We start from the raw sequence: 12812 nt of genomic DNA on the forward strand, positions 1-12812 counted from the left end.
AACCAACACAAAAAACCTCTGTTTTAAAATTTTTAATGTTTTTAGGAGTATGTGCTGTGAGTTGATCTGGAATTTGTCTTTTTTTTTTTTTTTTTGTCAAACTGTACTGCTCCTATTTATTGTAATGTAATAAAAAATAGTTATTGTGAACTTCTATCCCTGTTTGCTTTTCTCTCCAAGAATTTCAGTGCTTCATCTCTGCAGTGGAGTAGTCTGTGCCCCTGTACTCGTCTCCAGTGAGGCTTCACCTTGAAAACTGCGTTGTTTTGGGCACCTCAGTACAGAAAGGATATTGAGGTGCTGGAGCAGGTCCAAAGAAGGGCAACAAGGCTTGTGAGAAGAATATGCCCCACGAAGAGAGACTGGAGGAACTGGGGCTGTTTAGTCTGGGGAAGAGGAGGCTAAGGGAGACCTTATCACTCTCTTCCAATATCTGAAAGGTGCTTACAGCGAGAGCGGGGTTGGTCTCTTCTCACTGGTAACAGGTGACAGGATGAGGGGAAATGGCTTCAAGTTGTGCCAGAGTAAGTGGTTGGATATCAAGATAAACTGCTTTACAGAAAGGGTTGTTAAGCACTGGAATAGGCTCCCCAGGGAGGTGGTTGAGTCACCATCCCTGGACGTGTTTAAAAACGGTTTGGATGTGGTGCTCAGGGACATGATTTAGTGGGGGGTTGTTAGAGTTAGGGAAATACGGTTAGGTTGTGGTTGGACTCGATGATCTTTAAGGTCTTCTCCAACCTGAGAGATTCTATGATTCTATGAAGTAGACACGTGTTTGGCAGTTGTTCGCAGCTTATTTCTCGTACTTTTCATTGCCTGCCATAAGCAGCACTGACACAGCACAGCGCGTGGTAACGCTGAGCCCTCTGGTGGGCCGTGCTGGCTCTGCACTCTGAGCAAGGCCCGGCCTCAGGTGTTTAAGTCTGGGTTGTAGGTGCCTGTAGACATCTCTTCCCTGAATCGAAGAACCGTCACTCCCAGCCAGGCACAGAGATCAGGTTTTCCTTACTCTAATGGCAGAAGGAATTTGTATCTGTCTGCAAGCCTGAAATGGTCAGAACAGTCATTCTGTACTCATTCCCAGCTGTGCACACTCACCTCTATCAATTGCCTTTTGCGAACTTAGAGAAAATAAAAGTATTTCCTTAGTACTGACTGTGTCCTAGGGAAAAAAAAGAAACAAAAAAACCTGTAGAATTGTTACTGTTCCTGCAAGTTGGCCCTTTGTATCTCTAACCACCTCTAGATAATCTTTTACCACTTATAGGGCAGGGTTAGTTACATTTTTATGTAAAGGTATTTCAGCAGAATAGGTTTCACTGCAACATATTGTAGGGGAGTTAATACAACTGATACGGAAAGGCTTTGTCAGTGCAGTACAAAGTGAAGCACACATCTCAAGTCTCTTACTGGCTTTTTTTTTTTTTTTTAAATCTTTTCTGCTTTTCTGGAACTTATATACCTTAACACTGCGGCTGTTGCTAACAGTTCTGCTGCAGTGATTACTTACCTATATTTCAAAGATCTTTTCTGTTTTATCTCCAGCGTCATTTAATTCTATGTGAGAAAAACCAAAGCAGCAAACCAGCAGAGCATGTAGAGAGGAATAGTTAAGGTGAAAGTCTGCCCGTTGAGCCAAAGTTCACAAAGTTATCCATGGAACAAACAGCCAGGGTCAATCTTCTCATGCAGGGGAGAGGATCAAGTTCTAAACTCATGCTAAGGCAGTTACGCAGCATCAGAAATCAGTAGCTGCAGGAATTGTCTTTGGGGTCTGAGTACTTAAACCATTTCCGTTCCAGTCCATTCCCTTCCTGACTCACTGGTGTTCTTTGCATCACAGTAAGATGTCAGTCTGTCGATGTATTGTACGTTATGCAGATATAGCCAAAATCTTAATATCCTTCTGAGAAGGTGCTCAGTTGTGGTGAAAAATATTCATTAAATGTGGACGACTTTCAAACCCAGATTCCTCTTCTAACTGACAAAAGATGCGCAGCACCTCAAATCAGCATTGCAACGCACAGCCGAACCAATATAGAAGCACTGATCTGCTCAGCACTTATGGGGAAACACAACCATATCACCACTTCTGCCTGCAGAATTATTCTCAATTATAGTTCAAGGAGGCCAAAAGAAGTTGAGAAAAAATTACCTGAGTAATACAGACCCCAAATCTTTCCAACACCTCCTTAAGGGTAAATGAAGTCCCAATTTGCATTCTAAATTAGGTGGAAGGATTTACTGTTTATTTCTTGTGAAGTTTCATTTCTTTTATTGGCTGTTTACGGCTTTGTATCATTAGAGTCGCAGCAGTTATTCTTTGTCATCACTGTAGTAGCGCTTTTTCATAGCTCTGTATTTCCTGAGGAAGTACAAAGCCTCCAACTCTTTTATAACAAACTCTCCTCGTGCAATTAGCTGCTTAATTTTTTCAGGATCTTTCACATCTTTGTTTTTTAGAAAAGCTGCTTTCAACCGGCTTCTAAAGTAGTCTGCTCCTTTGGGATACTCCCTTCCAAGGTACAGCAGCTTGAAGGGGAAAAGAAAGATAGGCTTTTAGATAGGCTTCAAAATACAAGGACTTTGTTTAGCTAAGGGAAGTGCTCACTTACATTTTTATAAAGGTTCAGTACTTCACCTCTTAAAGAGCCGGCCATTGCACATGTCACTCAACTCTTAGTTCTTATGCGTGGCAACGCTTAATTCACCTGCAGGATAACCAACGCGACGTTAGCCTGTTACGGAAGCCAGCACACTCCAGCCTCACTTCCCACACCGACTGCAGCTTCTCTCCAGCCTCGCCTCAGCGCAGCGCCACTTGCCCTAACCGCCCTCTCCCCCCTCAGCGCCCGTTTCCCCCCGCCCGCAGCTCTGCCCCGCGCCTCCTCGCCTGCCACATCGGCACGGCCGCCCTGCCCGCTTACGTTTCCGCGGCCTGCTACAGAAACGCTTGCTGCCAAAGCGCTGTTAGTAACGACAAATCAATAAAGAAGCGTTAGTCGTTAAGCGCGATGCTTTTTTATTTCTATTAATCGGAACCAGCCCCAGCTCGTTGCCCGTCGCTTCGGGCGGTCCCTCCCTCTCAGGCCGCCCCCCGCCAAAAGGAGAGAAGGGCGAAAGGAAGGTCGTCACCTCACCCGCTCCGCGCCCTGCCATAAAGCGCGCTGCTTTACGACGCGGCCGTCACGCGACGCACCGTGTTCCGCGCCATGGGCGGCCGGGAGAGCGCTGGCCGTCGCCACGGCAACGCAGCGGCGCCATGGTAAGGGCGGGCGGGGGATGGATTGGCTCCGGAGTAGTCGCGTTATTTAGCGACGGGGTGGGCGGCTTTTCTGATGATTTCTGTGCTCTGTGCCCCGTTCTCTGACTCTTCCTTTCCTTTGTTTTTTGTCCCCAAACTTTTAGGGTCCAAAGAAGCAAAAAAAGGTAGGTGGAAGCGCGCTGTGGTGATCGCGTCGCGCCCCGCGGTGCTCACTGTGTGATGCACCAGGGCAGTTCTGTGAGTACAGACACAGAGTCCTCATGCTGAAACTGAAGAAAGCATCTGTCACTTCCAGATTCAGCGCATCCGAAAACAGTATTGTAAGGACTTTTTTTTTGTCACAGTAAGGCTGTTGTGACGACGTTATTGTATGCAAATATGTTTAAAAGTAAAACGATTCAGGCTAACCCTGCTGGGCGCATGTTGTGGGCACTGAACTCTCACCAGCAGTGTGAGCTTTCTGATAGCCTTGGTATCCCGAGTCACATTCATGCATTTATTTATCACTGTGCAAAGTGATGTGAACAGCTTTCCAAATAGTTATGCGTGTTACCTTCCCAGACTGAACCCATGTAAGCACTTGTCTCTCACCAGTGGGGATGTACGGTCCTAATTTCAGTTCTCCAAAATTAAACATCCAGGGTAGCTGCCTGAACTGATGATGCATCTTCCCCTCACGTTGTCGTGACTGCTGAACTCATACACACTCCCTATTTTCTCTGTTTTGAAAAATCGAACACACATTCTTTGAATTTCTTTCACTTGCTTGTCAGCAGCAGAATGTTGTTGTTCAGCTAGTGCACACATACCCCACCTGATGTAAGTCATTCCTTTTCCTTCATGTCTTCTCTTTTGTCATCTGCAGCTTTGCTTTCAGCTATAGCTTAGTCTGCTGTCATTCCTTGTTTTCTCCAGACGCTGGAGCCTGTACAGAATATAATTTTTTGTTCCTCACCTATACAAAAAAAAAAAAATAATAGCAATGCTAGCCCTACTCAGCCAACACTGTGGACTGTGAATTCATTTTGTAGTACAAAATCAGCCTCCTTGTTTTCACAAGTTCCATAAGTTGATTTATTTTTCGGCCCATCCTTCCTTTTCATAGAATGATTTGGGTTGGAGAGGACCTTAAAGATCATCTTGTTCCAGCATCTCTCACTGTAGTAGTCTTTTATTGATTTGTGTGTGGTTTTCTTTGTGGTCTCTGATTGCTGTTGTTTTGGAGCCTTGTCTTTGCAGTACCTGCCTTCAGCACTCCTCCCCAGTGACACGTCACCCACTCACGTGGAATCAAGCTGCACATTACCCAGTTACTTATTATCCAGTGCTACTGCAGCACTAACTGCTAAAAAATAATACTTGAAGTTGTAACATCTACTTTCTTACTAGATCTACTTATTATTCCATAAGTAATATTGAATTTTCTGTATTCAGGAAACCTAGCACAGAATTATATGAGGGCTGCACCGAAAGTAATGCCTCCTATTTTATTGTGTTGGCCCATGACGTCAGGCAGATGTTGGTTGTATGGCAGGAGAAGTTAAACCTTCCTGCCAATATTCCATTACACTTTGTTGCCATGTGACAGATGGCAGCAGAGGGACAGTATGACAAACTGACATGAAAGTGCATGTGAAGCAAAGGGATGCCACTGAATTTGTCCATGGAAAAAAATGGCATCCACTGACATTCAGCACTTGGCTAATGTTCATGGAGACCAGCAGTGGATGTGAGCACAGAGAGGCAGTGTGTGGTGCGTTTCAGCAGTGGCAGCTGCTGAATAATGTGAAAGGCAAGCCACATTTGGGATGGCCATACACAGGTGGCACACCACAAAACAATGAACATCTCAATCAACTCATCTGCACAAATTGACAGAGTATACGACCAAGGAACTGTGTGCAGAGCTAAATATCTGCTTCGGTGTGTTGAAAATAATGGTGGCAGTGTCGGAATATCACAAACTTTGTGCCAGGGGGTCCCACAAATGCTCACATAGTAACAGAAGAAACATTGAATGCAAGTTTGTCAGGACCTACTGAACTAATACAAGGCCAAAGATGACAGTTTCCTGGATCACATCATTACTGGCGATGACATGTGTTGTCACCTCTACAAGCCAGAGTCAAAATTACAGTTAGTGAAGTGGTGACATGTGAATTGCCTGTTGAGGAAAAAGTTCAAGATGCAGCCCTCAGCAGTAAAAGTGATACATTGTCTTTTGGGATAGGAACGAGGTGATCCTTCTGAATTTCATGGAATGTGGCAAACCATTGACTCTGACCACTACATCAATCACAACACTGACTAAGCTGAAGGCTCAAACTTCCAGAGCCAGGCCAGAGAAGAAGACAGCCTTTCTTTTGCAATGTGATAATGCCAGGCACCATAGCAGTTGGAAGGCTGTGGAGCACACTGCCTATTTTGGCTGGACTGTCCTAACATACCCACCATATAGTCTGGATTTTGTTCCTTCTGACTTCATCTGTTCAGGCCAATGAAAGATGACAATCGTATGGGCAACATTTTTCTAGCAGCAATGCCATCACAGCAGCTGTGAAACAGTGGGTCACCTCTGCTAGTGCAGATTTTTTACGAGTATATGGAAATTCTGGAGGCTTCAATGACTGTGTAGGAAGTCAAAAATCTTTATTCAGGGTTCACATTAGATGGGCAGAATTATAGAGGGTTGATACCTCCCCAAATGCATTTAAATAATACTGACATGTGGTTTCTTTTAATTTATTGCAAACATTAAGTCCAGTGGAAAAAGCAAAGTTGACAAAGCTGAAAAACTGAGATTACAGAAAGAAGAGGAGGAAAGGAGGCTGAAAGAGGAAGGTACCGTGCACTTCATTTACAAGGAATGTGATGACACAGTCATTTATTTTAATTAAACAGAAAGAATTAACCTGCTGAGCTGTAATGCACTGATGCTAACATTGTATTTCAAAAAATGCATTTCTCTTCTTTTGTGTGGGTCAAATTCTGTGTTACCTCTTACTGCCTCCCCCATCTCACTTTCCTGTTAGAGCCATACTTTTTCCTGTAATTACTTCTGCTATGATTAGGAGCCTGGGGATGAGAGTGTCAGGAAGAATTAGATTTTTTTCCCCTCTCTTACCATTACATTTTGAAATATTCTCAGTGGGATGGAAATGCAGTGTTCTGTGTTTATCTTCTCCCAATCCTCATTATCAGAAGGTAAGAGAAATTTTCTGAAAAGGCCTTTTTTAAAGAAGGCTGACAGGGTACACCTATTCTCAAGAGCTAGCTGGGTGTCTGCGACCCCTTTGCTATCCTCGTGGCAGTTAAAGCTGTGATCAGAGTTGTTGATCCTAAGGAGAACTGACAGCCATTGAGACATGCCTAAAAACTCATCTATTTCATTGAATAAACATCTGTAAGATGGAGTTTCCATCAAAGGATGTAGGAAAGCAGAAGAGTAGTTGGGAACTGAACCACTCAGGTGGTTTCACAACAGACATCGGATTAAGATCCTGGGCCTACTCAAGCTGTAAGGATGGGAAGAGAGAACATCTGTTGTTGTTTCTGAGGGGAAAAAGGCAGCCTGCTGATCCTTTTCTGCACTTTCTTTGTCATGGGCTGGTTGGGGTAGTGCTGTAGTAGTGGGTTTTAGTACTGTGATTCAAATGAGTTTATCTAATCTCATTTGGAAGATTCTGGGTAATATCAGCTATGCTGCTTCTTATTATACTTGTTTTGTCATTACAGCTAATAAGAAAATAATGTGCCTGGTTCTAATAAAATGTAATTGTGCTCTTGATGTATTTCCCAAACTTCAGAGGAAGCCCGACTGCAAGCTGAACAAGAAGAAGCAGCTAGACTTGAAAAGGAGAGGATTGAACGGGAGCATATGAAAAAGCTTGAGGCAAAAGTTAGTTCATAGGCAATAGTGACTGCAAAATGCTAATTCCATTTCTAAACATGTGACAAGGTCTGTAAAACATTAGCAATTTAGTGTGAGAATGAAAAGGAATTTCCTTTTTGTTAGTGTTGGAAAGCAAGGAAATTTTCTAGCATCACTAGATCAAAATCACAAAAGCAAACCACTGAAAATTGGAAAGGTGTAAACCAAGAGGTAGTGCTTACATAAAGCACAGTACAAGAGCAATCAAGATATAAATGGTGCTGTAGTGGTACTGTGCTGTATTCTTTCTCTAAGGCAATGTTTGCCTTAGTGTTGCTTGGTTCAGAAAAATTCCCTAAAGCAAAGTAGTTTTGTTACATAAAGGTATTGTGGTTCAATACGTTAACGTTGGGGATATGTCATACTCCAGTTTGAATAAATAATTATTTTTATCAAAATTCCCCTCTAGCTTAAATTGGGTAATTTTTTCATGTTCCCCAAAATTTTGTGTTGCATCTGTTTTGAGGTCTTTATTGTTTTTTCCTCTTCAGTAAAAGCCACTCTTACCTGTGCATCTTTGTCCTTCACACAGTGTTCTTCCCTTACACAAAAGAAAAAAAAATGAAATCATAGAAATTATAAGGAAAAAACCCCCACAAAACATCTTGCATTCTTCTTTCAACGTGTGCTTACATTTGCTATCAGCTCTTGTTAGAGGTAGTTCTAGGATGATGATGATGATGTGAAAACTGTTGATGTGTAAGGATAACAGTCATATGCCAGGTGCTTGTCATACGGCGTAGTAATTATGTGATGACAATAACGTATTGCTAACTACTGCAGCCTTACAAATGGAATGCTTCTTAAAAAAGCAACGTTTGGATTTGTTCAAATAGTAGCTCACTCAAATATCCCAGATTATTTTCTTTGATAGAAAATGCTCGTAAGAAGGAAAAAAAAAAAGTTTAATTCCTCTGTTTGATATACAAATATTTTATCAGGATCAAGAACGAAGGGAAGTTGAACTAGCCGAACTTAATTCACTGGAAGAGAAGTTTGTGTGTGCACAAAGGTGGAAAACAGAATTTAGAGCTTCTACAAAGGTAAGCTTTCAAGATCTGTTCACTGGCATAGAGTTTAGACAACACAGAGGCTTTAGGCTATGTCTGTGTTATAGGACCTAGGAATACTTCCATTTCTTGAATTCAGGTATGTGCGATGACTGCCTCTCAAGTTCCATCCCAAGGTAGGAATTTGCCCTGCTCACTCTCCTTTTTATAACTCGCTGTACATGGAAAAGAAACGTGACAGTGAGGAAGCTGTCTGGGTGATTAGGGCCCCATAGCTTACGCCAGCAGTAAGAACAATGTTAGTGGAGCAGAAGTATCTTAACACATTATTGTGAAAATAAGCCATTTCTTTCTGGCATAATGATGATGGTAGTACAGGTAGCATTACAGTCCTGTTTAGATACCGGTGTGAATGTATCACTAAATACATTTGCCTTTCAGAATCCTTCTTGTCGTAACTATGAAAGTCATTTGCACCATGTGCCTGTATCTACTTTTCTTTTATACTTTTTCTGTAGTGGGAACATTATATTGCTTGTGATGGAAGTCCTGACCCAACAGTACTGCAGGAAATAAATACTTTCATGAACTTATGGCGCGAAGATCAAAATAAGGACCTTCAGTTTGTGATGGAGAAGGGAGAACAGGTGCTAAATGTAAGTGTTAAATATAAGTGGTATTCTTCAGTTTAAGATCACTAAACATATCCTTAATACTGCTCATCAGTACCCTCTTCCCCTTTTTTTTTTCCGCTGAAATCAGTTATAACTTTCAGCTTCCTTTTTTTCCTCACCTATTTTTGTTTTTTATTAATTACAAATTTATTGTTAAGTATAAATAAGAAGACTATAGACTTTAAACATGCTGTGTATTTAAGGGACTTCTGTGTAATGTTTCTACACTGAGCATTTCCATCCTATCTACATTTTAAAAAGTCTTGAGCCAGCTAGAAACAGGGGGTGAAAGTTGCTTGTGTATTACAACTTCTGCTGGACTGCTTTTGTTCTGCATGTTAAACTTCCTTTCCTGCAATGCTTGCTGGATGCTAAGATTTTCATCTGCCACATATTGTCTTCTTCTGAGCCAGCAGGGAACACGGTAGGCCTTTCCAAGCACACCAACAGCTAACAGGGTCCCTGCAGGTATTCAAGGCCAGGCTGGATGGGGCCTGGGGCAGCTTGACCTTGTGGGCAGCAATCCTGACCAGAGCTGGGAGCTTGGAACTGGGTGGGCTTTAATGCCCCTTCCAACCCAAGCCATTCTGTGATTCTATGATTCTATGATTCTATGATTCTGTGAACGCCATGAATTTCTTACACTGCAACCCAAGCAGAACGTACAGCAGTTGCTCACTTCCATTCCTTCTCTCCTGCTGCCATGTCTTTCTCCTGACGTACTTCTTCCTCACTCCTCTGTGTTTCCCATCCAATACTGAAGAGCTACAGCTCTTTCATGTCCTGCGAAAGTATCCTTACTTTACACTATAAGATCAGTAGAATATTATGTGATACTGAAAGACAGGCATTTTCACTTTGCCCCCATTGGAAGTCAAGGTGATGTCGGAGAGTGTTAAAAGAGTGGCTGTTTTTTCATGGTGCAATACATTTCATAGAATCATAGAATGGTTTGGGTTGGAAGGGATCTTTAATATCATCAAGTTCCAACCCCCTGCTATAGGCAGGGACGCCTCCCTCTATACCAGGTTGCTCAAAGCCCCATCCAGCCTGGCCTTGAATGATTCCAGGGAGGGAGCATTCACAACCTCACTGGGCAACCTGTTCCAGTGTCTCATCACTCTCACAGTAAAGAATTTCTTCCTAATCTCTAGACTAAATCTACCCTTATAGTTTACAGTTTCCCCTCATCCTGTCACTACATGCCCTTATAAAAAGCCCCTCCCCAGCTTTCCTGTAGGTCCCTTTCAGGTACTGGAAGGCCATTATAAGGTCTCCTGGCAGCCTTCTCCAGGCTGAAGAGCCCCAGCTGATCATCTTTGTTGCCCTCCTCTGGACGTGCTCCAGCAGCTCCATGTCCTTCTTGTGTTGGGGGGCTCCCAAACACGATTTGAGCATTTCTTTCCTGCTCTGCACTTGTTTCTGGAGAAAAATTCTAAACACTCAGGTCTGAGAAGCTGTTGATCAGCCGTTCTTAACTGATAAGGACCTCTTGATAGGGACCAAGTGAAAGGTGAAATCTAAAGACGGTGGCAATGCTAGTTATAATCCTGCTGTTTTGCTACGCTTTCAGTGAGTGGTAGCACTGCAATGCCTCAGGTTAAGAGGGAAAACAGTCTGGCAAATCTGGAAGGGAGGCATAAAATATAATCTGGTTGTCTTTCTCAGTGCTGCAGATCTGGGAGAGCACAGGGAAGAGAAGAGTGGTATGTAAGATGCCTTTGTAGTGATAGCTCTCCTTTGCTTTGCACAATGTTTCTCCTCCCTGTCAGACAAGCGGTGCTACTTCCCCCATACATTTGAGGCATGCAGAGACAACAGGAGCATTGCTATTTGAGGGGGCTGCAGATGGATGATGCAGTGCTTCTCAGCCTCTCACTGGGCAGCTGTGGCACAGAGCTGTGCAACGGCAACACTGCAGGAATGAAATGAATAGGGAGAGAAGAAGCAGAGCTCCAGATCTCTGGGTGTGGAGCTGGGAGGAGAGAAGCTTCAGAGGGCGTGGGAGGCTGTGGAGCAACAGGGGCCAGGGCCAGGGGAAGGAGGGCAGGAAGCAGAGATGGTAAAGCTTGGAGGAAAAGAAGATGGCACTTGGGACAGCAGCCTAAAAAGACAGGAGCCACCGAATGAGTTTCACATATAACTGCAGAGTGTGACTTTTGGCTGTAGTCTGATTGAACCAAGACTGCCACAGGCAATGATCCACTTGGTTTTTGCATCAATACGTTACTGTTAAAATTCAGTATTTTTCAGACCCCATTTTGGTTCAGACCCCATTAAAAAATGCTGTTCAGTTCTGTGAACTGTTTACTAGTGTTTCATAGACCTCAGAATGTTCACAGCCCACTGTGGTAAGCCTTTCTGTCTCTTTTGAGATTGCTTCATTTCTGTGAGGGTTAATTTTTATTTAACACCCTCTCCTTCCTCATTTTATACATTTTCATTTTGTAATTCCAGTGGTAATGAGAAGGCATTCCAAATACAGAAGCATTATAAAGTTTTCCTTAATCATCAGTGGTCAGCTTGAAATAGTAGTTTTACAAATGTTGTCATCTACTTGATCCACTGTCATTTTCTTTCTGAAGACAGTTTTAAAATGGCAGTACTCCTGATCATTTTACTGTTGCTCTTCATCTGCTCTCAAGTTATGAGCCTTGCCATGTGGAGCCCTACACTCTTCAGTTTTTCTTCTCTTTCTGCACATAGGACATTGTCACAGCATTTTGGGTGTGTTTTTTGAAGTGTTTCATAGCATCAGTTAAAATATGTAACAGTAGCACGTGTGATCTGCTTACCATGTCATTCATAGCTGACAGCAGCTCCTGATGATTGTCATTAAGCAGAACAGATTAGTTAATATTTCCAGTTAGAGTTAATATTTCACTGTGACAGCTGTTGAGCAAGAAACAGGTCATATAGATAAAGTGAAGCAAGTTATTCTTCTCTCTGTTAACATGAATAGGTATAATTTGTGGATGGGGAGTGAATAGTAATAAAAATTCCATCAAGAGGTTTGAAATTTAGTTTTACTAGAGAGTGTGTTAATAATTGCATCCTGTGATAGATCAATGTCTTTAAAACTTCAGCCAAACAGGAATTTTTTAGTCTTACACGCTCATTTAAAAGTTCAGATATTGGCATGCATTGGAAGACAACAGTGTTACCGTGGAGTCCCAAACTTCACACTAAGGACTATTCTCAGAATTAAAGCATAACTGCTGTATGTCTCAGTATTATATATTTTCTAGATTTCAAAGCTGAGATTATTGATGCAGAAAATATGTTTCAAAAATAGATCTGTAAGCTTTTCATTAAACCTAATTTTTGGCCAACAAGTGTCTTCGAAGACATGACAAACTGGTTCAACATGTGGTCTGTTTTATAAGCTAAAATTTCACATCTCCGTGTTGAGGAATGGAGGAATTGGGCTGGAGGAATGAAGGAAGGCAGACTTGACCTGGAGTTTCCAGCATTTTGCATGGTTGCCTTCTATGCTGGTTTAGTACAATCTCAATACATATGATGAATTATCTCTGCAACAAAGATATGTCTAGATGCAAAAGAAGCAAATCTGCCTCAGTTTTTATGATGGAACACCCTGTATGGCAGGATTGGTGGCAAAACAGAGATATTTTTCTCAAATATCTCGATGTCTTATAGTTAATTGAGAAGTTGCAGTTTCTTTTGTTGGACACACCACCAAGTGAGATAACTGAAAAAGAAACAGCTCAATACCAGGAAACGATTCTGGAATTGGAGAATCTTCTTCATCAGAAGTACAATGAAGCGACAGAACAGCTGCTTAAAGTAAGTAAGATTTACTGCTTCCAAGTTGTAACATATGCAGCACATGGAAATCTTGCTTCAAGTTTTTTGCTGTGATGGTTGTTCTTGGTGTTCTGCTTTGTTTTCTTTCTTATATTGTGACA

At 42.3% G+C, this 12812-nt stretch overlaps 2 protein-coding genes across 7 annotated transcripts in view; one reads left to right on the forward strand and one right to left on the reverse strand.

Annotated features, from left to right (window-relative positions):
- ETFRF1 (electron transfer flavoprotein regulatory factor 1) overlaps window positions 1-3209 on the reverse strand; it is a 7935-nt gene extending 4726 nt beyond the window's left edge. Inside the window, exons 1-5 of one of the 6 annotated variants that reach the window (XM_019616832.2) lie at window positions 2931-3111; window positions 2619-2714; window positions 1514-2535; window positions 1102-1165; window positions 810-1013 (exon numbers count right to left, since the gene is read on the reverse strand). In XM_019616832.2, the coding sequence (XP_019472377.1) occupies window positions 2320-2535; window positions 2619-2663 (261 nt within the window). In that variant the 5' untranslated portion in view covers window positions 2664-2714; window positions 2931-3111 and the 3' untranslated portion in view covers window positions 810-1013; window positions 1102-1165; window positions 1514-2319. Of the gene's footprint in view, window positions 1-809; window positions 1166-1513; window positions 2536-2618; window positions 2715-2930; window positions 3112-3138 lie in introns of those variants that run through there. The other 5 variants (XM_031555295.1, XM_010715704.3, XM_010715697.3 and 2 more) reach the window with 5 other exon arrangements.
- Window positions 3201-12812, forward strand: part of CASC1 (cancer susceptibility 1) — an 18053-nt gene continuing 8441 nt past the window's right edge. Inside the window, exons 1-7 of the mRNA XM_019616805.1 lie at window positions 3201-3268; window positions 3412-3432; window positions 6028-6109; window positions 7075-7166; window positions 8141-8242; window positions 8728-8865; window positions 12544-12690. Coding sequence (XP_019472350.1) covers window positions 3266-3268; window positions 3412-3432; window positions 6028-6109; window positions 7075-7166; window positions 8141-8242; window positions 8728-8865; window positions 12544-12690 — 585 coding nt within the window. The 5' untranslated portion in view covers window positions 3201-3265. The remainder of the gene's footprint in view (window positions 3269-3411; window positions 3433-6027; window positions 6110-7074; window positions 7167-8140; window positions 8243-8727; window positions 8866-12543; window positions 12691-12812) is intronic.

Source organism: Meleagris gallopavo, chromosome 1 (assembly GCF_000146605.3).
Source record: "Meleagris gallopavo isolate NT-WF06-2002-E0010 breed Aviagen turkey brand Nicholas breeding stock chromosome 1, Turkey_5.1, whole genome shotgun sequence".
Classification (NCBI taxonomy): domain Eukaryota; kingdom Metazoa; phylum Chordata; class Aves; order Galliformes; family Phasianidae; genus Meleagris; species Meleagris gallopavo.